Source organism: Ostrinia nubilalis, chromosome 20, assembly GCF_963855985.1.
Source record: "Ostrinia nubilalis chromosome 20, ilOstNubi1.1, whole genome shotgun sequence".
Classification (NCBI taxonomy): Eukaryota; Metazoa; Arthropoda; class Insecta; order Lepidoptera; family Crambidae; genus Ostrinia; species Ostrinia nubilalis.
Genome location: NC_087107.1, coordinates 12,420,405 through 12,444,517, shown reverse-complemented (window position 1 = coordinate 12,444,517; position 24,113 = coordinate 12,420,405). Strand labels below are relative to the sequence as shown.

The window sequence follows — 24,113 nt, the reverse complement described above, 5'->3', positions numbered from 1 at the left end:
TACAATGTTAAATGGTCGCGATGGTTCCGAAAATTGCACTAAATAAAAACTTAATCGATGCGCGGCCACTGCTGACCATGCAACCTACTTTTTAAAGTACGTGTTGGGTGCGTTGCACCGAACAGAAATAACATTTGAAATTCAGAAGGTTTTGAAGATAGCAAACACACTGAGAACTGCCAGCCCGCGTTGGATAGCGGCCTAAAGAAATAACATTTGAAATTCAGGTTTTGAAGATAGCAAACACACTGCAAACTGCCAGCCCGCATTGGATAGCGGCCTAAAGAAATAACACTTGAAATTCAGAAGGTTTTGAAGATAGCAAACACACTGCAAACTGCCAGCCCGCGTTGGATAGAGGCCTAAAGAAATAACACTTGAAATTCAGAAGGTTTTGAAGATAGCAAACACACGCAGCCGCGGACATTGAAACTGTGTTTGTTCTGCAGAAGAGAGCAGTGCGGGCCATTTATAACCTTGGACCCCGATTTTCCTTGAAAGATTTTTTAAGGAAATTAACATACTGACAGTAGCTTCACAGTTCATTTATGAAAACCTTTTGGAAAATGTATTAAATTCTTTAATAAATTACCACAAACTGTTGTAGAACTACCCATTCATAAATTCAAAGCACATATTAAAAGGACCTTAATGAAAAAGGGCTACTATAAAATCGATGATTATTTAAAAGATAAAAATGTTTGGGATACGTTACTGCCTAGCTCGCATAAATAAATATTTATAACTTTGTACATTTTAAAGCATGTAAACCTTTGAAAAAGAGGCTGACAATAGTGACTGGGTTTCTTGCACTGCTTCTTCTCAGCACTGGCCCATTTATTGTCCTGAAGCAGTGGTAGGGTTAATACTGGGACATGTAAAAGTGCTTTTTTTAAGCCTATTTACAGAAATAAATGAGTTTTAATGAGTTTTAACTGCAAACTGCCAGCCCGTGTTGGATAGAGGCCTGAAGAAATTAAGAAGCCTCTGAATGCCGAATTTTGTCAGTGTGTGCGTGCGCGCCGCATACGTATATTGGCGCGCTCACATACAAACCGCGCTGTGTGTGCGTGCGCGCCGCATACGTATATTGGCGCGCTCACATACAAACCGCGCTCGTTGCGTTTCTATGAAGATGACCTAACTCATTTGTATTTACTCTGATAGTAGTCTAAAGAAATAAAATTTGAAGTTCAGAAGCTCCTGAAGAACGAAAACACGCGCGTTGGATAGGGATCTAAAGAAATAATAAGATTTAAAATAAAGAATATCCTGAAGAGCAAGCACTGCGCGCTACCAGCCTGTGTTGGATAACTGCCTAAAGAAACAACTTAAAATTCAGTAGAATACCAACATACTGTGCATATCCAGCAGAAACCAGTTTATTGTAGCAAGATATTAAGATGTTATATTGCACCTAAGACGCATCTAGAACTCAAAATTCAGAGTGATTAGAAATTTGTGAAGTCAACGTTAAAAAAAGGTCAAATGGCACTGTTAGATTTACTAATGGCTGATTGATTGAGATTTTCTACAAATAATGTTGAAAAGCTCTATAGAATAAAATCATTGTCTAATAAGAAACTTGATTGTAACATCAGAAATAATGTTTAATCAACGAATTTTACTAACCTTTGGTCTTTGATCGTCACAAAAGCCAGAGCTCGCTCAAGTGATGTCTGCCAGCTACGGCTTGCCCTATCTTCTGATGGTGTCCTCTGCAAAAGATAGAAAAGTATGAAATTAACATAATCCTACTAGAAAGTGGTGTCTTAGGGTGGAGACTTCTTCTGGTAAATACTATGATGTCGCACGTTCATAATCAAACCGTCACTATACGAAATTGGGAGAAATTGAGTTAACAACGCCATCTATCAGCGCTCCGCGAAAAGTGCATGCTGTAAAAACCCCACGCTTAAAGCTCAAATAGTTCGGCAGATATCACTAGTGTCGTTATGGACTTTAATGGGAAAACCGGCATTTGTTGTGAGTAACAGTGACACGTTTTTAGTAGTGGCGGGATCTGGACGGGCACGCCATGATAGTTATGAAAACTCTGTGTTGAAAAACGTCATTTTTAGCATAAAGACGCTTTTACTCCAAACCATAAGATAAGTCACAATAAAGTATGTAATACGAAAAACGCCTTAAAACAAAAAGTGACAATATTTCTCTTACATTTTGAAAAAGATTGTTCATCACTTCGTAGAATATTGTGTTTATCCAAATAGTGAAATATTAAAACAACAAGAAAGATTTTTAAATGATTAAGTAGTTATAATTTTATCTAACAAAAATGCCACCAGTCAATCCAAACACTAGTAAAATCAAAGAAATTATCAAGGTAATTACTACTTTGTCTAGCGTTTCTGGACTATGAAAAAGCCTTGGATTCGATCGAGATCTGAGCAGTGCTACAGTCTCTCCAACGGTGCCAAATTGACTATAGATACATCGAAGTGTTGAAAGGCTTGTACGAAAACGCCACATGTCGGTTCGTCTCTAGGATCAGGACTCGAAACTCATCCAGTTGCAGCAAGGGGTGAGACAGGGAGATGTCATATCTCCGATACTGTTCAACACCGCCCTGGAAGATGTTTTCAAGCTTCTGGACTGGAGCGGATTCAGCATAAATATCAACGAGTACGTAATCTACCTTCGATTTGCGGACGATGTCGTAATCATGGCTGAGACTGTGGAAGATCTAGGCATAATGCTCGATGGCCTAAGTAAGAGCCTCTCAACAAGTGGGCCTGATGAATGAGTATGAAAATGAATATGGACAAGACAAAAAACATGTCAAATGTCCATGTAGTATCCACTTATCTGGAGACTCTACACTCGAAAGTTTGTTGACAATTTATGTATACCTGGGACAAACAGTCCAGTTACGTAAGTCCAACTTCGAGAAAGAGGTCAATCGTCAATCCAACTCGGCTGGGCAGCGTTCGGGAAGCTTCGTGATGTTCTCACGTCCGAAATACCGCAGTGCCTCAAGACAAAAGTTTGATCAGTGTGTATTGCCAGTGATATTTTATGAATCTGAGAGGTCACTCAAAAGGTGATGGAGCGTGCGATGCTCAGTTAGTTTCCCTACGTGATTGAATCAGAAATGAGGAGATCCACAGGAGAACCAAAGTGACCGACATAGCCCGCCGAATCGCTAAAATCAAGTGGCAGTGGGCGGGGCACATAGCTAGCAGAGGTAATGGCCGCTGGATAGTGATCCAAAATTTAAACCTACTTCTCTGAGCCTTTTTCCCATGAAAAATCACTATCTAGTTCGTCAAGTTCATCGAGGTCATCAAGTTCTTGCTGTATAAAGGCTGCCTGAACAAGAGAGTACCTTATTTTCTAAGAAGTTGATTTATGTGATGTAATTTTATAGTAATTTCATGTGTGTAACGTATTTATTTCTGATCGAGAATTTACATTTATTACTGTTACCAATGGTACCACTTAATCCAAATTATTAAGTTTTAAGTTCATTAAAATTACTGATTTTTCTATGTTAGTTTTATTTAATAATAATCATTTTTTAATCTTTCATCGTCAAATTTATATGAAAATAGTGACATTTCTACCGGAATTAATAATACAAAATTAACATGTTTTTAATTGAAAACTGTCACTGTCTCAATTTTAGTGGAAAAGTGACACTATTTTTAGGGAAAAAATTAAATATTAAATAAACCATTATGATAATTTGAAAGATAATTATATTTCCGTAAAAGCCAAACAAGCCACTACTGGTATTTAGCAAAAACAAAACATTTAAGAGCATTTTGCTCATTTTGCAAAGGTTTTAAAATTTGAGCATTTCAAATGCTTTTCCTGAAAAATCGACTTTTTTGTATAGTGACAGTTTGATTATGAACGTGCGATGTTATGTTCTGTGTCTAAATCAGTCTTTCCCAAAGTGGGCGATAACGCCCCCTTGTGGGCACTGCAGGCTTAAAGGGGGGCGGTAACAGTGGCGGCGTAAGGCGTGGGCGACGTGGGCCACCGCCTACGGCCTCGCGGTACAAGGGGCCTCGCGCATCAAAAATTTTGAAAAAATGTATACAAGGTGGAGATGACAATATCATAATACGACAATAAATGCAAACATTGACTATTAAATATAAATTCTTGATAGCTAAACAATGTACCTAGTTAAAAATAAAAATATATTTTTTTCCAAACAAATTCAGCCATAATCAGACACAAAATTAAGCAACAACACGGTTTTAAGTGACGAACATTATTCTTTGGCGCAATATTCCTTTAAAAATAATCACTGAATCAAGAAATCAGAAACTGTCAATGAATAGACCATTGGCCCGTTTTTTTTTTTATTATTTCATAAAATCCGTCTTCAGGTCGGCACAGAACAAGGCCTCGCGAAATCTGTCTTGCCCACATCAAATTTAGGTCTTGCCCCGCCACTGGGCGGTAAGAGACCCAGAAAAAAAATCGGGATGTTGTGTAGAGGCTTGGGAGGCGTCATCTACTAGGAGGAATCTTAGACACCGACTGAGCTCGACTCTTGACTACAAAAATGGGGGGCGCTAAAAAATAATTTATTCTCAAAGTGGGCAGTAGACTAAATAAGTTTGGGAACCACTGGTCTAAATATTATAAATATGTTTAGAGAAAACTTATAATGTTCTACATTCCTTACCACTGGTGTTGTTGTAGGCCTACTGGAATAGTGGCTGCCCCGTAATGGTGTCATGGAGGATTGTCCAAACCTCTCGCTTTGCTGTGATCTTGATCTCTAAATTGATAAGAATTTGATTAAAACTCTGTTTTGTACACTTTTGTCTAGCTTCATAAACTATGATAAGGGGGCGTCCATAAATTACGTGAGACAATTTTGGCCATTTTTCAACCCCCCCGCCCCCCTTGGTGAGATTTGGTGAGATTTTGCCTGACCCCCTCCCCCACCCCCCTAATCTCACGTGATATTTAATAAAATGCCTATTTTGCAATGTCTATGCTTCGAATCTATTAGATTTATATGAAAAAATCAGTAACCCAGTGTCGTGCCACGCGCAGTGCAGGGTTCCGTAGCTTCCCGTCGTTTAGTAAGACAAGCAATTGCTTCAACCTAGGACCAATTTTTTTGATTCATAGTTAAAATCACTAATTGTAAAATTTTGCTACTAATGGTTAAATATTAATAAAATGTAAATAACAGTTAAGAATGTACTAAAAGTCAAGTTGAACATTGTTATAAAAACATTTTTTTCTGTTATTTGACATCTGTAAAATTTGACTATTGGTTACTTTAACTACGAATACATAATATTTTCATACGTATGTAATGTCATTTTAGGGTTCCGTAGTCCTGACAAAGAACCCTTATAGTTTCGATGTCTGTCTGTCTGAGGTTTTGCTTGGAAACTATTAGCACTGGGGAGCTGTAATTTTGTGAAGGTATGTAAATTAATCACGCCGACAAAACGGTAAAATAAAATTTTGAAAAAAAAATCTAGGGTAGCTCCCATGCATGTAAAGTGGGGATGAATTTTTTCAAGGAAAACTATAACGGTTAAGATACATTACTTAGTTTAAGAGTAATAGTCATTTGACTCATGTATTATACAATTTTTTAACTAGTAAAAATTCCTTAGAAGAAAATATGAAAAGTGACTTTAGATGAAGTAATTGCTTGCTTCAGAAATATATTGTGGTAACGACAGACAACTACGGAACCCTACACTGCGCGTGACACGACACGCACTTGGCCAATTTTTTACGCAATAGCGATGCCGACGACGTTTTTTTTTAATTTCGAATTTTCTTAATTTCGACATTTATTCTGCATCTTTAGTGTTCACAAATGGAGATGAAGGCATTTTTAGTTTCATTTGATTAGACGGTTTAGAATAAATTGTCATTATCAAATCAAAAAAAATGATTTTTTAAACCCAGTTTTCTGGCAATTTTACTCTATTTCTTGCGGGAAAAATTACGTGATATTTTCCGAGACCCCCCTCTCGCCCACGTGAGATTTAGTGAGGTTTTCGTTGACCCCCTCCCCCCCCTAAAAGTCTCACGTAATTTATGGACGCCCCCTAACAGTTAAAAATAATGAAGTTGTGTCATTCTTCTTCTTCTTTTCGTGTCGACAACAAACCTACACAGTGTCAGCCCAAAACTCCGTTGTGTCATGATAATAATATATAAATAGCACTTACTCCATTGAGCGGCAGCTTGGTAGCCGACGCTTCTCTGCTCAACCGGGAGCCTCCGAAGGTGCCTCTTGGGTCCGCGCTGCTGGACCTCTGGCCTGCGGTACTAGGCCTTCTGGCCTCGGTGGACAGACGGTCTGTGGAACCTGGCCGTCGCGGTTTGGGCAGTAAGGAAGGCTTGCCTTCCAATCTAACAAGTTTACGAAGTTGTAAATACTTGTACGTGCATGTAAAATTAGGAATAGTGACAAAACATACATAATTACACAATGTAATCAAAGAAAACTATACACTACACTTGGTATAAACGGCTCACAACACTTACCTAGACTTCCTCATAGCAGATGACTGCCCAGGCACATATCTTGTCGGAAGCATTTTACACAATTATATCACCACTATATAGGACATGTAGTTTAATTTTACAAAATTACATTAAATTTTTACTTTCACAATTCACAACAACCAGTTTTCGTTGGAAATTCAAATTTCAATCACAAATGTTAATGTCAGATTCGCTTCCACAGATTAGGTTATTTCACTTCTCACTCGACTAGCAAGAGCTAGCTCACTAGTATTGAGCTAGGAGGAGCTAAATGATGTGGTTTTAAATTTAAATTCGACTTAACCTTTTCGCGGGTGGAGGGAGTAGCCTGGCCTACAGCCTACAGCATAAAGTTATTATAACTCTATGGCCTACAGGGATGTATGGATATCCGTAACCGTAACCGAAATTTTCGGATATCCGAAATAAAAAAATATCCGTAACCGTAACAGATTCAAAAGTTTCGGATAGTTTCGGATGTAGGCAGTTTAAATTGTTTTTTGTATAGCATTATATGTAAAGGCATAACAGCCTGATTTACCTTTATAATGCCATCTAGTATCATTTTTTATTTTTTTATTACTTTTTATTCGATGTAGTAATGTGCGGCCACGAACGAACCGTGTTTGACAACTATTGCAAATTGCATTCTAAAGCACAGATATCCGCAACCGTAACCGAAACTTTCGGATATCCGAAATAAAAAAAATATCCGTAACCGTAACCGATATATTATTCCAATATCCGTAACCGTATCCATAACCGAAACTACATATCCATAACATCCTGTAAAATAATGTGTATTTCTATTTAAAAGTTGATACTGAATGTCAAGTGGACCTATATTTTTCTAAAAATATACAAAATCCAGGACAGACGTTTACCTGTAACAGGTATATATTTCATGGCAAAAAAACATGAGATGCTGAAGTTCAAACAGAAATAGACATCAATACAAATATTAAGGCTTTTAAAATTATGAGAGACCAAGGCTGTGCCTGTAATAGGTACTGCTAAATGTATTTGTATGGATCAAACCACAATGACCGATGACAAATATTTTGCTGGATTTCAATCTAAAAAAATATTGAATTAACTTTATTGTTTCTTTAATAATTTAGTTTGAATTATTTTCTGAGTTTCTTGAACCACATTAGGGAACGCTGGATCCAATAAACACAACTTTACAAAGTTGTTATAGTTTGTCGGAAGTGGATGACTTGACACGGTCTCTGAAAAGCTTCACATTTATCAATTTCTTCATTTATGCACTCTTATTTAATGTTAGAAGAATAATGCAAAAGTTACCGTATTCCTCCAGAACATTTTTGAAAACATTTTCTATACTTCTATATCGTTCCGTATAATTTGCGGAAGCGTTGTGGTGGCTCACCACTAGAAAATGTTCACCAAGTTTCTGTAAACACTGAGCTGCGTGCAGTTTTATTTGAAATTTCACCTTACGAATCTGCACATAAATATTGAATAGATTAAAAAATATTTCTTTTTATCGCAGAAAATAATACAATGTAAGTGTAGGGACTGACCTCTTGTGTTCCAGAAGTTCCAGTACTAAGAATAATTAAAATTAACACATCTCCTTTATAAATGCCTTTTATTTTCCCATGCATATTTATAGATTCAATCAGCTTGTTGTTGTTTGTTAACAAAAGTTGATCGCAATGGATACGTAAACTTAAATCGTAAGACTTTGCTTCGTATCTTACCCAAGTTCCAGCTCTCCAGTATGTTAATTTGTCAATAGGTATCCACCAAGATTCTACAAACAAGAATTTATTTGGCCATTTGACTTCACACATCACAAGTTGTTTGAAGTAGGTACTTTATTCATATTTATTTATTTGATACTTACGGCTCATTTTGAATAGGTAAAGAAGTCGCCAACTCTTGAAGAAACCTTTGTTTGCAATTTAAAAAGTTTGCAGGAAAACCAGTAAACTAACGAGTGTGTGAAAAAAACTCGCGTTTACGCGATCGTGGTTCGCGCCAATATTTTTTTTTATTTATTTAAATCATGCATGCAATGAAAAAACAAATATTTATGCCGAGAGAAATACTTCGAGTTCTTTTGTACTTTTCACAGTACTTGCAATTTGTAAATGACGATGTCTTTGCTTCGAGAAAGTAATAATAAAAAATAAAGTATTGTTGTCAAAATGTCACTGATTGACAGTGACAGTTGCGATCTCAAAAAAAAAATGAGAATTTCTATTGCAGTCGTGTTTGAATTAAATTTGTATTAATAGGAGAGCATTTAAAAATCATAAAATGGCTGGAACATATTACTTCGTTATAGTAGGTCATTCAGATAATCCAATATTTGAAATGGACTTCATTCCCGTGACGAAAGATGCTAAGGTATAAACTTGATTGAAGCCACCTACATTTTTTGAATTGTTTGCTCTATTTATGTTGTTCATGGTTTCAGAAAGAGGACAACAGGCATTTAAATCAGTTCATAGCGCATGCAGCGTTAGATCTAGTCGACGAGCATATGTGGAAAGTTACCAACACTTATCTAAAATCAGTGGATAAGTTCAACCAATGGTTCGTGTCTGCATTCGTTACTGCCAGTCAGGTTTGTACTGCATTTCTTTATTCTCAACAGTTACTTGTGTAAAATGGATGAAGATCAAGACTACCACAGAGATGTATTTAGAAAATTGTTTTGGGTAAAGAAAATGTATTTTCCTCTTTTACAGATGCGATTCATAATGGTCCACGACGCTCGCAACGAAGATGGCATCAAGAATTTCTTTACTGATGTTTATGAGGCCTACATCAAGTTGATGCTGAACCCCTTCTACAAAGAAGACACTCTCGTAACACTCCCTGCGTTTGAGAAGAAAGTCCAATTCCTTGGCAAGAAATACCTAACATGATCATTGTTGGATTTAGTTGTTAAATTAATTTAAACATAATTATTGTAAATATTCTTACATTAAGCTGTACAATAAAACTTTTAACTTACTTATTTTCCAAATATTTATTATAAGTTAGCTGCTTAAACTATTTTACAAGGCGGTATCAATATTAATTACAAATACATAATACTGGACTGTACTGTAGTAGAGCATACACTTTTATATTTTTAGAACAATTCTTTATTTTGAGCACACTATTTAATTCACATGAAATGGATAACTTGAATAAAAACTTGAATAAAATGATGCTCAAAATTAAGGTAAATAATTGTACTGCTAAGCAATTATTGTCAGTTGTTATTTATTAATTCAAAGGCTTTACAAATGCCGTATGTCTATACATTATTATGCAATCTATAAATAATGTTATCAATATAAGTCTGGAAGGCCAAGATCTTCATCCTGAATACTTTCATTTGAGAAATCATCTGCAACAAAAAATAAAGATAATACAAATCTATTTCTACCAAGGAGTTTGTAGAAGAGGTTTTGTTAGTTATCTCACTAAGGCCTATGATAGTGTAATAGCAGTTTTCCAACTTGAGGCAAAGATGGGCATTGGCATTTTAGTAAGAAGTTGGAAAGCATTGGTATAAAGTTGTGTACATCTATATTACTATTGCCACCATATACAGTGCTACTTTATTTTAGGCTTAGCAAATTGTCACTATGATTGTTGGAAACTCTTTCATGATACAATCTATACTAATATTATAGTAGCTGAAGAGTTTGTTTGCTTGAACGTGCTAATCTCAGGAACTACTAGTCCGATTTGAAAAATTATTTGAGTGTTAGACAGCCAATAGGGATGTTTCCTGGGTCAAAAAGCAAGAGTTTTAATTAGTCCGTCAGTTAACTTATCAAAAAATACTTTACACGTATTTTTCACTTTTTCAAACTAATGAGAATTTAACGAGATAAAGCGCGCCAAAGTTCATAAGAAGAGGCCCGTGACGTCAATGCGTGCATAAAAGTGCCGCACGTTGTGACGTCGTGCGGAACTTCAACGCACCATAACTATGTAATTATTTGTTAGATTGACAAATAAAAATATATGTGTCCAATATTTTTTGATATTAAACATTACGGACTAAAAAATTTTTTTTAGGAAACTAGCTTATTTAACAAGGAATAATATAATATCATCACTAGCCCCAAGTAACCATTCCTTGAGGGCGAAGTCGCAGGCAGAAGCTAGTAATAGAATAAAATGAAAATTGAACAACTTACCAGTAAAGAACTCGTCCTGGTACGAGTTGTCCAGCTCCATAGAGTGCCTGCCGAGCGTCGGTGGGGGCGTGTTGGGGGGAGACAGCTCGGGCATCAGTTTTGGTGTCGGCAGGTTGAGGTAGTCATGGATGTCGGTGTGGTAGTTGTCTGTAATAAATAAATTAGGATTTTAAACTTTCGCGTTCCATTTCAACTAAAATAGTAAACGTCAAGCCGTGAGTACATAATTTAACTTCATTAATAAACGTTGCGTTAAGACCCGTGTCTTACTATTTTAAATAAATTAGGAAAAAATTTAATGGCAGCTGGTTATTTATCTACACATTATATGGCGGAAAAGAACAACAAGGGTGGGTGTACCATAAGTTTTATTTTTTTACAATTACAGGAACCTAGTAAACCATTGAAATGAAATAAATTAATTTATTCAGTACATAGGCACTTTATACATGTCCCAAATATAGCTTGCTCTACCACCACTTTGGGACAGCATGTTATGGGCTGGTGTTGAGAAGACATTTCAACCGTCAGTTCCTGGTTTGGCACTAATCACACCCTCCTTATTTTAACATACCCACTTTTTACCTTATTTTTGAATAGCGTCACAAAAATAAAAGCTAAACTTACCATATTTGTATGAAGGTTTGGTGAACTCCAGCTCCTCCATATTAAACTCCTTGACGTCCGGGTCTGGGTCGCTGTATATCAGCGCGCCGACGTTCACCGCGCGAGGCGTGAACACTTGGCGCGCTGGAGTACTCTGCAGAGCCTTCCCGGTGTTGGAGAGAAACGACTTCTTTGCGTCACCCTTCTTCATAGGTTCGTTGGGTTTTATGGGCGCGTTTAACACGGTTTTACCCACATTTTCTGTAAAATATAAAGATAAACAAAGAAACTTAACGTCGCAAAACCAAAACCTTACAGAGCCTAGAGATTGAGACAGAAAAACAACAAAAACATCATTCTTACCGTTGTTGGATAAAGGTTGGCGCCCTACATTTTTCACAGCTTGCCTCATCAAGCGGTCGCCAAAGATATCGAATAATGAATCACCCATTTTCAGAGCTCAAATTTAGCAAATTATCGAAATAAATACAAATTCGTTACAAGCAGTTGCATGAAATCGTTGAGAAAAGTTTTCAAATTTCAGTTTACCGTTTTGTCAAACAAATGTCACCGTGACAGTGACAGGCAGCAGTTTATAAAATGGCGGCTCGTTCTGAAACTTCTGTTGAAAAAATTATTTAACATACCAGCCTCTAAAATTTAATATCGTCAGACTTTCATGATTGATTAAATATGTCTTCTTTAATATTATAAGAAAATATAAAATAATAGAAATTTTATTTTGTTAACAAATTACAGGACTATAATTATGCTTGTCGTTAAGTTTATGAACGTTCTCAAACTTTCTAAACGTCAGTCCAGGGTGCGGAAACTTCCATACAACGGTCATCGAAGTGAAACTTGCTTCCAAACAGCGACATCGGTGGATAAATTCAAATACTTTTTAACTACCCTAAAACGCTCTAGATGTCGCTGCTCCTGTTTCCTTCATATTTTCATTTTTTTCTTAATTAAAATATATTTGAGTATATTGTTAATTACAATGTGAAAACTTTTTTTAAATGAAATTAATTTGTTTTAATTTAAAACTGAACGGTGACATTTTTTGTTATAATTTACATAATAGAGTAGTAGAAATTACTATTTAACATATGGCAACTTTGTTTTTCCTCCAAAATGGCCGGTGTTGTTTTTGTTATGTTAAATGCATTCTTGTTTTCTTAGCCATCATTTAAGTGTTCTGTGGCCCTATTAAAGTATTGAAGAGTCGTCGAGTCAAATTCAAGTTCATTCCTTCGTACCTGCTGCTGTTCTGGTTCATCGGAGTTTTGTTCGTTCCTTCGTGAATCGCGAAGAAACTTTCTGTTATGTTCACAAGTGATCTGAGTTTTCTCAATGTGCAAATGCTTTTTTAGTGTTGTTGAAAACTTTGCGAAAAGACGCTTTTGGTGTATAATATTATGTGTGTTCATAAATAAAGTAAAATTATTAAATTCAAAAGTTTTTGTTTACTTATTTGGATTTCCATGTGCAATGTAGATTTTTTCCAAATCCATTGTTTTGAAAATAATACAATACGTACACCATGAAGATAAATATTTTCAAAATAATGGATTTGAAAAAATTCTACATTGTACATCATAAAAACAATAATTCTTTGAAGGTTATGAGGGCCTATGTGTGCGTGAACTGTGTGTATGTGTGCGTGGACTTTATGTATGTATGTGTGCGTGTACTATGTATGTATGTGAGCGTTACGTACGTAGGTTAAGTACAGGGAATTTAACACCAGGCTGTCAATTAGTAGGTTCAAAAATTTGACAGAGAGGGTTCTCTATTTCCTATGTATTACTTTTCTCTATGCGTCAGTCAATTGCCGAGACCTCGAAACTTTCTTATTTCTAGTTTTTCTAGTTTCTGACTAATATTTTAAGTGTTTCTGACTAAGTTCTGTGCTTTTCTGCGGTTGCAATCGCTTATTGCAACTCGGTAATGTGCGCTGTGATTATTTCGAGTGAATAGATCGTGACAAAAGGACAAATGATGGTTCCGCAACAGCAAAGGAGAAGACGTCGCCGTGCTGTCCTGGCTCGGACAGCTGAGCGTCGTTTGGTGGTGGCCAGAGGTGCCGGGGGTTTCGGGTTTACGATAGCGGGGCAGCGGCCGTGCGTTGTGTCGGCGGTGGCGGCGGGCGGGCCGGCGGAAAGAGCAGGGCTTCGGGCTGGGGATGCGTTGTTGACGGTGGACGGCGCGAATGTAGCGCGGGCTCCTCACGCGTCGGTGGCGCGGCTGGTGGCGGCGGCGCCGGGGGCCATCTCGTTAAGTGTGGCGCCAAGAGAGTCGCCGCCGACGGACACCGAGGACACGGAGCCAGACGAGAGAGCGCGTACGAGGAGAAGGCATCCTCCGCCGCGCCGCAGACCACAGATGATGCATCATCCAGGTCAGAGAGTTTCGCTGTAGCAAATGGTCTTGTTTCTGTAGCAGTTCATTTTATAGTAAATAAAAGTTGTTTTGACTTAATTCCAATGTATAAGATACAGTTATTTAGTTAAGGTTATCTCAATTCAACAAGGATTTGGATGAATAAGAAATTGAGATAAAAATAAACAGTGATTGTTATAATTTTCTCTTTCAAAGAACCTCTGAAAAGGTTTTATTATGTCATTCCCCAAACAAACAAATATTTATGCCTTTATATGATAACATTGGTGTTGGTTTATCAATAACAGCCTTCGAGCTACAGAGTTATATGAAACTATGTATGTATTTATTCATAATAACATAAATTTTACTTTTTCCAGATGGCTAGTCACAAGCTAGGTATGTGATGAGTAGTAAAAGCAATATTTGTTCATGTTTGTGTTGTGCTTTAACCACCTAGCACGGGCTGCAATATCCTAACCGACTTTTGTCATTCATGTGAGCATTGTAAATCAAACAAAGACTAAGCAAATAGGTACTACTGAAGTGTACTAAAGTATGTGTCTCCTTGAACTCTTGACATTGGCAGAATCACCGCGGCAATAAATCCGCGGGATAGTAAAAAAAAAAAGATTAAGTAAAAGTCAATATTACTTTGTGCATTATTGAATCTTTCAGACTGAAACTTTCAGTTAGTTTAATCATAAAAAAAGCACCATCATTCATTTTTATTAATGGATTTTCCCTAATATTATTTGGGAAAATCATAGATTCAACTGATGATTTGATTGGTTGTGAAAAATAACAAAATAACATTATAACTTCTGTTTACATAATTAACTACCTTATGTAGGTATTTTTTATCACTTGCTTGTATAAATACACTCATTCATTATATCCATTATCTTTTATTGTCACATTGCATGTGTAATCACTGCTGTTAGTCTCTCACCAGCACTTTATTTTTAACAATTTTAATTTATATCATATGTATTTGTTCACCTTCATGCTAAATATAGTTTCGAGTTGTTTATAACTTTGTTAATTTTGTGTCCATATTCACATTGTTGAAGATATTTTTTAATTATGTTTATTAATGATTCCAGGCTGCCATGCCACACCCAGCACATCAGGTGTCAACGAAATTCTTCAGAACTTGAGCCGGGCCCAACTGACCCCCAACCATGTCGCGAGGCTAGAATGCCGCGCCGTCGTCGGGTACCTAGGCACCATAGAAACACCCCAGGCTGCATCCAACGCCGCGCCAGGCAATGTCCGAACAGCGGTCCGGAAGCTAAGGCAGGAACGACGACCGGCGGCTCCCGTTCTGCTCTCCGTACTCCCCAACGCGCTATTTCTCAGACGCCCCACTGGCCAAGTCCTAGCACAATACCAGCGCGAGCGAATCGTATACGCCGGCTGCGGTTCCGAAGCCGATAGACGATACTTCGGCCTCGTGACGTCAGCTGAAACCGCCGAAGCCGAAGCGTCGCACAGCTGCCACGTCTTCGCAGTCGACCCGCGGATGGCCGAACACGAGGCTCATGTTACAAGAGCCAGAGAGTTCCAAATCGCTTGCACCAGAGACCCGGTCGCGGAGAGATGTTTGGAGTTCCCACCGTCAGCTGAATACGTGGTGGGAGTCATAAAAGGAATGTACTCGTTACCGGCTGACGAGAGCGGTAGTCCGAGCTTGCAACAAATTTCAAAATTGGCAGTGAAGGGGGACAGTCCCTCTGTGGGGAACTTTTCAAGATGCAATAGAGCTGCCTTTCGCGTGCCGCGGGATAGACGCCCTTGTAGACGAGATGATGCCAGAATGGACGGGCAGGATTTCGTCGCGAATTCACCTCAGCCGAGCAACCACAGTGAAGTGACAACAACCTCAAGCAACAGTGATTCGGGGATCGGGTTCCACAACGACTGTAGAAACATCGCAGATCGGATATTGGTCGTTGATTTCGCGCAGCGTCCTGTAGCTGAAGGTTTCATTCGTCCACGGCGTCCAATCGGGATGGTAGGGTGTGGTTTCGACGCGGATGGTTCATTCTTATCTAACGCTACGCCCGTGGTGGACGGGTTTGGAGGGCAGGGGCGCCACTTGAATTTGGATGACGTGTTGCTTCATGCGACGGAGCCGGCGGTGCGTCGTGAGGACGGCTACAACTATAATGGAGCGCATGGCCGCGCCGGTGCCGTTTATGACCGCGTCTGCAGCGAGAGCGAGGGACACTACGAGTTCATTCCTGCGCAACTGGATATAGGTAACTTTTAATAATTCATTATTTTGTAATCATAAATAAACTGGGAATTATCTAATTGCCTCGAAATATGCCTATATTTCTGTGAACATCCTTTAAATAATTTGCTAGAAGCTGAAGAGCCGAATTCGACCTTATAAAAGCAGCAGGAAGGCGCTGGATGCAGGCCGATACCAACCGGTCACTCTGGAAATCATTGGGGGAGGCCTCTGTTCAGCAGTGGACGTCCTGTGGCTGAAATATGATGATGATGATGACAGCAGAAGTGCCTCAATGTGTAGTCCTGCAGTGTTTGTAATCTGGCTGTATTTTTAGGGCATATGTATGTATTTACCTACAATTACTAGCAACACATTTTTTTTACATTCTCTCCACTTTATCAACTAACTTAGTTTCCAAACTAATGACTGATGAAACTTTTCTCTTTTATTAACCACAACGCTTTTCCATTCAAGATCGCGTAGCAGAAACCTTCAACTCCGTGGAAATCTATGAAGAACGCCCTCGAGTGACCCAGTGGCGGTCAGTGGAATCGGTCACTGAGACCGCTGGTACCGAGGCCACTGAGACCGAAGGAGCTGGGAGCAAGGCCTCAGCAGACTCCGTGTCTATGTACTCGTCTCGAAGCCATGAGGAAGCCAGGCCCAGGCGAAGGCATCTACAAGCGTCGCTCGATGATATGCTGGTGTTGGGCCTGAGAGACCCGCCTGCGAGTAACAGAGACGACGACAACTTTGTGCATCCTTCTTCTATTAAATGCAAGGTTTGTAATATTTCCTCTACTTATGCAGTAGAAGTTCACTGCCATGATTCTCATACCTGCCATGAGTCATGAGTACAAGGTTGCTATGACATAAATTCAAACAGAAAAACGTTGAAGTCAAAGGTCATCAGAAGGTCCTCCCCAAAAAGAGGAGTTCTCTTGTATCTCAAAGAAAAAATTAAACATTAAATGAATAGTAACTTTATCTTCATTTAAGTTTGGCCCAAGTCTTACTTAATAACGTGTAATTTTTGCAGGTCCGCAAATCAATGAAGCCACTCAACTTGCTCTCCAAAACCAAGAACATACTATCGGGGCGCGACCGCTCACGCGATTCCCGCGACCGTTCACGGGACTCCCGCGACCGCTCCTGCGACTCGAGAGACAAGTCCCGGGACTCGAGAGACAAGTCCCGGGACTCGAGAGACAAGTCCCGGGATTCTAGAGACAAGTCCCGGGATTCAAGAGACAAGTCCCGGGATTCAAGAGACAAGTCGCGGGATAAGTCCCGGGACGCAAGAGACGCGAGGCGGCGGGCGCTCAGTGCTAGTGCTAGTGAAGTGTGCTCCGGGAATACGGCCTCTGATGATGGATTGGCGGCGGCTGCAAGTGAACCTGATCTGAGAGATACACAGGTAAGCCGCATGTTTGTTTTTTAAGGTTGTAAAACTTATTTAATCTTAAAACGTTGGCTTTCAAGAGCACTCTCACAGGTCATAAAATCTATTTTTAATGAAAATTGATACAAATTCGAAGAATAGGTCTAGAAAAAAAGTTTATTGGTAGAAACAAATAATAAGGCGTCTACTGTAGGTTTGATCTACCTAGATTCAACATAGAATCTCTTGTGTGTAGCAGAGAAGGAAAGGTAACTTGTGAGTTTACATTTCTATGTATACAATTTACTGCACATTTATTTTCGTATTATTATATACGTTATTTATACTGACTACAATCAATTAACGAATTCTGATGATGACTCTACTAATTGATTTAACTTTCACAAAACCTTTTACAATCAATTAAGTACAATCTCTAAAAGTCGTCTCTAAAACATTCATCAAGTTACATTTTATTCGGGTCATGTAGCTCGCGGCTACGCTGGTCTAGTTCGCGCCATATATGGCAAGAGTTCAACTACACAACTTGCGCGCGCGCTTCTTGTATTGGTTTCTCTGCGCCTACGCCGACATGTGAGTTGCATTCAGATCATATTACTTATTTATGATTTCTTATGAGTATTTTATTACAATAATAAAAATTAGGTAGTGGTTAAATTCTACAGGTGTCCAACTCCATCTTTTTCCTTAATAAAAAACCAAATCATTTTCCAAAACTCCACTAGAGTTAAGAGTAGTCAAGGTAAAAGTGCTTTTTAAAAGCCTACTTATTTGCAAAAATAAATGAGTTTTATGAGTTTTTATGAAAAGGAAGGGGAAGGGAAAGATATATCTTATTTTCATTCTAAAAAATCATTAGATCTAAGATAAATTTATGTCTGAAAATTCTTTACATTATTACAATGAATACAACTTGTACCCCTTGTACTGTAGTATCAGCAGCATACTAAAGTTGATTACAATGACAAAATATTTTGATCTAATGAGAATAGATAAGTAAACAATAATAAATAATTAATCTTGCCCTTGGCCAATTTACCTACTATCATTCTTTCGACAAATCCAGAAGCTAGTGTCTAGTCCTTATCAGTTGGGGCTTGATAACTCTTCGTCTGAGACTATTTACTTTAGACTCAGACTGTTTGTTCTTTTTATGAATGGCCGGTTAATTAATTACGTTCTTCGCTTATCTGACTTGTTATATTAAAGATTATACTTTCTTGCTTTTCATATAAATACTAATGAAACAACTTTAATTTTGGAGAAAATATAATAAACGTTATGAATTCATACATAAATAGGTAAACAATGAGTTTGCATTTGTTTTTACTTTGATTGAGCATTAGAATTTCAAACAGCTTTTACGAGTTTATATGATTCGTAATTCGTATACGAATAGTGCAAATTGGTGCGCCTAATTTTAATTTGAATGCCTTAAAAATATGCCTCATCAACTGTAAGGCCGGTTTCCCACTATGCCGGACCGGCAGATCTCCCGGTCCGGTAAAATCGCCGGAAGGCCTAGCGGCGGTACAAATTGTATGAAGCTGTTCACATTATCCCGGATCCGGCTTTTTCGCCGAGCCCGGCATTTTTACCGAGCGTTTTGTCGCTACAAAATGCCGGCAAAATCACCGGACCGGAGTAATGTGAACGAGTTGCGGCCCACCCCGCCGCGCCCGTGCTTCCCGCCCCGCCCCGCCCGTGCTCCCCGCACTTCATTCGGCTCGGATTTCGGATCCGGTGATCCGGTGTAATGTGAACACCCTTGTCCGGTGTCCGGTTTCCGGCAGAAATGCCGGTCCGGCATAGTGGGAACCCGGCCTAACGTAAACGTGGGGTTGAATCGGTAAATGAAACTGATTCAACCTCACGTTTACGTTTCAGTTTCGTAATACATAATAAATTGAAATATTTAAATCGGCACAAGGAACTACTCATCTACCGTATTTGCGCTTGGTTGGCGCCACAGTCGCAAGGCAGAGACTTGCTAGTAGCGCCAAACTAGTGAGCTTAATCCCAGTAGCCCTCACTTAGGATTAGCTTAGGCCAGGGATGGCGAACCTGGGGTGCGATGGTGAGGGACCTCCTCGTGGTGCACCCTGGGCAATGTCCACGTGGAGCCTCCAGCCTAAGGCGGAGCTGCGGACGAATGTCCAACTAGGACAATAACTCGCAGCTCCGTTTCTTTGGGCTTTTGTAGAAACCGTCGGGTTTTAGTCGGTAGGCCCCGCCTTTAGTGGGTAGGCGGGGAGAGTCCAACATAACCCACTGGCCGTCCCCATCGACCTGTGGGTATGCGCAAAGCATGGATGGCGAACCTTTATGTATTAACGTGTCACTTTTCTGAAAAATATGTTTGATGTAGTCATAGACGTGCCATCAAATAACACCTAATGCTATCAATGAGGAGTAGTACAAGTAGCGTCACTGGCGAGTGAAAGGACCTTTCTCTACAGGGGCACTAACTGATGAGGGAAAATACGATAGCCCCTATTCAAAACACATTATGTACTACTAGCTTTCCGCCCGCGGCTTCGCCCGCGGCTTCGCCCGCATGGAATTTTGTCTGTCACAGAAAAAAATTATCGCGCGCGTCCCTGTATCAAAAACCGGGATAAAAAGTATCCTATGTCCTTTCCCGGGACTCATACTATATCAATGCCAAATTTCATCAAAATCGGTTCAGTGGTTTAGGCGTGAAAGCAAGCCAGACAGACAGACAGAGTTACTTTCGCATTTATAATATTAGTACTGTCGTATAGATTTTATTTAATAGATAATTTTGTGATTGGCGGGAATCGATGGTTGCCATTGGTTCGCCATCCCTGGCTTAGTCTGTCTTATCGTTAGGGAATAGCAACATCAGTAGTTTAAAATTTTTGAGATAAACTTTATTGTTCACATATTTACTTAATTATAGGTACGAGTATTTGCTTAGCACATAAACTTAAACATGTCTTCTTTAAATTACATTATTTATAAATAACTTCAATGGCAAATAAACGGCTATAGTAAACAAAATCCTTATGTTTGTTTGATCATAATCTAACATACATACAAGTAATATTTTATATTGCTTGCTTATCATTCTACTGGCTATTAATAGAAATGAAACGAGAGCACTGATTCGAATCTCCTTGACACAGTAGCATTAGACAGCTTGGTGTCTCTGTGTTTGCTTGTCACTCAATTAAAAAACCTCTTACGTTCCGTTAGTTCTCATTAGCCCACTATAGTTCCAGTGCTTAACTCACTCAGTGCCTGAGGTATACTCAATACTCAAATACTCAATATAATTTAGCATAATATACAGGGTGGAATTTTGAAATGCCACCTGGAGGGAAAGTACCTACTCTTAATACTGTAGATAGAAAAAATTACTGAACGAAAACATTCCTTTATTTTTGAAAAGAAAGAGAACCGCTTTCAAAGATTTTCGAAATTTTTTCGGAAATACACTTCCATACCATACAATTTTCTGTAACATAATTAAAATAATTTAAGATTTCATGGTTTTCCTTTCATTTGATTTATCAAGTATGTTAGAGAGATTTCATCCTTATACTTAACCCTAACGATCGATGTAATACCTAGCTTCTCGACATGGCGCTTGCTATGTCGCGAATATAGCTGAGCGGACGCCACTTCAGCATAGTTTATAGTTTAATGTCATGTACTGTATTTTTATGCTGAATAAAATGTTCTTATTCTTAATAAAAATACAGGGTGTAATTTTTAACAGATTTTAGTTGGTTAGATTCCCGGGAGTGGCAAGCAAATTGTTGGAAATCTTTGAATGCAGTTCTATTTCTTTTCAAAAATAAATGAATGTTTTCTTTGAGAATTTTTTTTTAAGAGTACTTTCCCTCTAGGTGGCATTACAAAATTTCACCCTGTATAAAGCATATAATTCTGAAGAAGTCTCGCTTACGTTTGACGTCTCAAAAACACCCTCCCATGCCGCTCCCAGACCTCAGACACTGACTGAATTAAGGTTAAGCGCTTGACCTATAGAGTAGCTCCCACAACAAACAAAACAAGCCTCATGACTTCTAGATGACAGATAAACGTATACAAATATGATCCGCTACAGATGTCTTGATATCTCGTATGCCTTGATTGAAACGTTTACCTACTATATTCTCTGTTGTTTAACCAAAAAAGTCAACCACTATAGGCCGAGTTACAAATCAATACAATTTAGCAAAACCGTATAAGGTACCGGTACTTTATCATCTAACCTGTCCCTAAGTATTCCCGATTGTCCCAAGAAACCTTGCTCCAGTCTAGTCTAGCTGTCACCCCTAGACAGCGAAGTCGTTGCTACTACCACTGCATTTGTGTCGTACAGACGTCAACACATTAAGCTTTCTGAGGTCTTTATGTCGTTTTAATAGTTGCTATTTCCCAACAAGAATGTAAACTTTGATGTGCTGTACATCGTTCGTTCGTTTCAGCCAAATGAAGTCCATCGTCATTTTCATCATTTCAGCCATAGGACGTCCACTGCTAGACAAAGGCCTCCCCCAAGAATTTTCCACAGCGACCGGTCCTTTACCAGATCGTCGGTCCACCTAATAGCCTGCCCACACTACGTTTTCTGGCTCGCGGTCGCCACTCGACAGCTTTTCTCATACAGAATATCATTGACCCACCGATGTGAGAGTAACCACATGATATCACGAGTGTAAGACACACGCCCATATGCGGTGCAGCCTCGCCGGGCGCCCGCTCCATTCATTAAGTCTAATTGACCAATGCCACGCGGTGTGGTGGCGGCTAGAATTGGTCGTTTGGAATATTTATCCACTTCTGTGGATATTGTAAGCAAGATTGTTTTTATACCCCGTTATTAATCCCTCGTGGTCAGCTAAATATACTTGTGTTACGAGCGGGTTCACCACAATAGTCGAGCGACGGCGACAAACAAACCCGTGTTCCTCGGAGTTCCTCCTCAAGAGTCGGCTAACGTCGCTTCTGCGGGCTACTTCGAAAAACGTTATCCGAAGTTTTGAATGTGGCCGTCCTTCTCCCCCAAAGCCCGAATGAGCGACGATGAGAGATAGATCCGGAACTACGTTGACAACGCTCAGCAGCAGTTGACAAGCTCTTGGGCGATTCGCACCGCGGATCGAATAACTCGCAAAAAGACTAAAGAACCAAATAAAATAGCACTAGTTTTTACTCCCGGCTTAGCCCGTCTGAAATTTAGTTTGCCACAGAAAAACCTTCACCAATACTTCTGTAATTTAGCCAAAAGTGACAAAAGTCATCGTGCGCGGGCCTTTAAACTAATCAAGTAGTCTCAACGTCCAATGCTCACGAGTTACAGTGCAGTCTATCCTGTCAATTGAGACGTGCCTATCATGGGCGCCCGACGGCAGTATGAATCGGGACGCATGCGCAGAACGCACTATTACATTGCTCTATAATAATGTCTATGAATTTGTAAAGAAAAAGCCAGACTTTAGTCACTTATGTGCGGTTTTCGTGATAAGAATGCCAGTGAGAGTGTCGAGTGATCACAAAATACGTCACCAATCCCGGATTTTGTCTCAATGTTAATGAATTAGAAGCGTTGTCTTGAGCATATACCATAGATCATCAAATATGGAACCACGTAAGTGTACTAAATACGATATCTGAAAGGCCGAAAACTCACCTGTAACTCCCCGGGGCTGTCCATGGACGGCGGTAATCATTTACCATTAGGTGATCCGTCTGCTCGTTCTCCTGTTCCATAAAAAAATGGTTTTGTCAATTGACGAGTGCCATAAAAGTACAGGCCCTGACCTCTGAACGGAACAGGGAATTCCGATGACGAACCTCGTCTTCAATTGAGGGTGACAAGTCGCAGTGACATCGTTTGAGCGTAGGCTGTGGACAGATCAGACTTAATTATTTGGTGGTTGTTTTGTTTGGAGGTAGGCAGTTACACTTACGAATTGTAAACAATTTGCATAAATAACGTGTACATGTAACGCCACACGACTGTCGTATTCAAGACCACATTCAAGAACGTTTAGCCTAGGCGCAGACCACCCACTTTTAGTTGGCCGATAGTTGGGTCGGCCTGTTATAATCAGTATGGAGTTGAAAGTGCGCACATTACACCGATTGATTCTTCATACAAATTAAAATCGAGCCCAACTATCTTAGCCTAGGCTTAGTCAGAGGTTCAATGACAACTAGGGAAAACCTCTCACTCACCCTATGCTAGTAGTAGGCATACGGATTTAAAAATGACTGTTACTTCTTTGTTTATTTCCTTTTGAATGAAGATGCGGTAAAATCAGTTAGGTTTATATTTTAACAGGTGACAGTATTTTTTATAGCAAGGCTTTAAATTAGAAATGATACGAGTATAGGTCCCGTTTTATAGAGTAAAATTTTATCATAGTAAATACAGATTGACAACTGTCCTATTTTACGATTACTGCTAAAACATCGAATTTAATTAACCCTTTCACATCAACCGGATTATCTCACATTATCGCGCATAAAAAGAAACAAAAAAACTAATTATACTTTGATTACCAGTATTCGCCGCCGAAGTTACGTATAGTTCTGTAACAGTGATCATAATAGGTTACCATAATAGGGTAACAGTTAACACGTTATTAATAACTTTAAACCGGTAGCTTTCATACTAATGAGTGATGGACACAACGGTTTGTTGGTTTCTTTAATGAGAGCATTTGTGTTAAATTGGTTGCAAAGTGATTGAGTTAATTAGAATCATCTGTTGAGTAACATGAATTAACCACTAAATATCAAGTTGTGCAAATATAACTGG

General features: G+C 39.0%; 3 protein-coding genes across 3 annotated transcripts in view; 2 read left to right on the top strand and 1 right to left on the bottom strand.

The window, feature by feature from the left end:
- Positions 1-8,691: 8,691 nt before the first annotated feature.
- Positions 8,692-9,504, top strand: LOC135081796 (trafficking protein particle complex subunit 2). The gene is made up of 3 exons (XM_063976583.1): positions 8,692-8,883; positions 8,954-9,103; positions 9,228-9,504. The coding sequence occupies exons 1-3, from the start codon at positions 8,794-8,796 to the stop codon at positions 9,405-9,407; spliced, it is 420 nt and encodes a 139-aa protein (XP_063832653.1). The 5' UTR covers positions 8,692-8,793; the 3' UTR covers positions 9,408-9,504.
- On the bottom strand, positions 9,493-11,861 carry LOC135081795 (uncharacterized). The gene is made up of 4 exons (XM_063976582.1): positions 11,649-11,861; positions 11,307-11,546; positions 10,680-10,826; positions 9,493-9,877 (listed from the first exon to the last, which is right to left on the bottom strand). The coding sequence occupies exons 1-4, from the start codon at positions 11,734-11,736 to the stop codon at positions 9,819-9,821; spliced, it is 534 nt and encodes a 177-aa protein (XP_063832652.1). The 5' UTR covers positions 11,737-11,861; the 3' UTR covers positions 9,493-9,818.
- A 1,254-nt stretch (positions 11,862-13,115) lies between these two features.
- The window catches only part of LOC135081907 (uncharacterized), a gene marked incomplete at its 3' end in the record, with an annotated part of 106,198 nt that continues 95,200 nt past the window's right edge, over positions 13,116-24,113 (top strand). Inside the window, exons 1-4 of the mRNA XM_063976688.1 lie at positions 13,116-13,689; positions 14,777-15,934; positions 16,387-16,694; positions 16,952-17,329. Of these exons, the coding sequence (XP_063832758.1) occupies positions 13,287-13,689; positions 14,777-15,934; positions 16,387-16,694; positions 16,952-17,329 (2,247 nt within the window). The remainder of the gene's footprint in view (positions 13,690-14,776; positions 15,935-16,386; positions 16,695-16,951; positions 17,330-24,113) is intronic.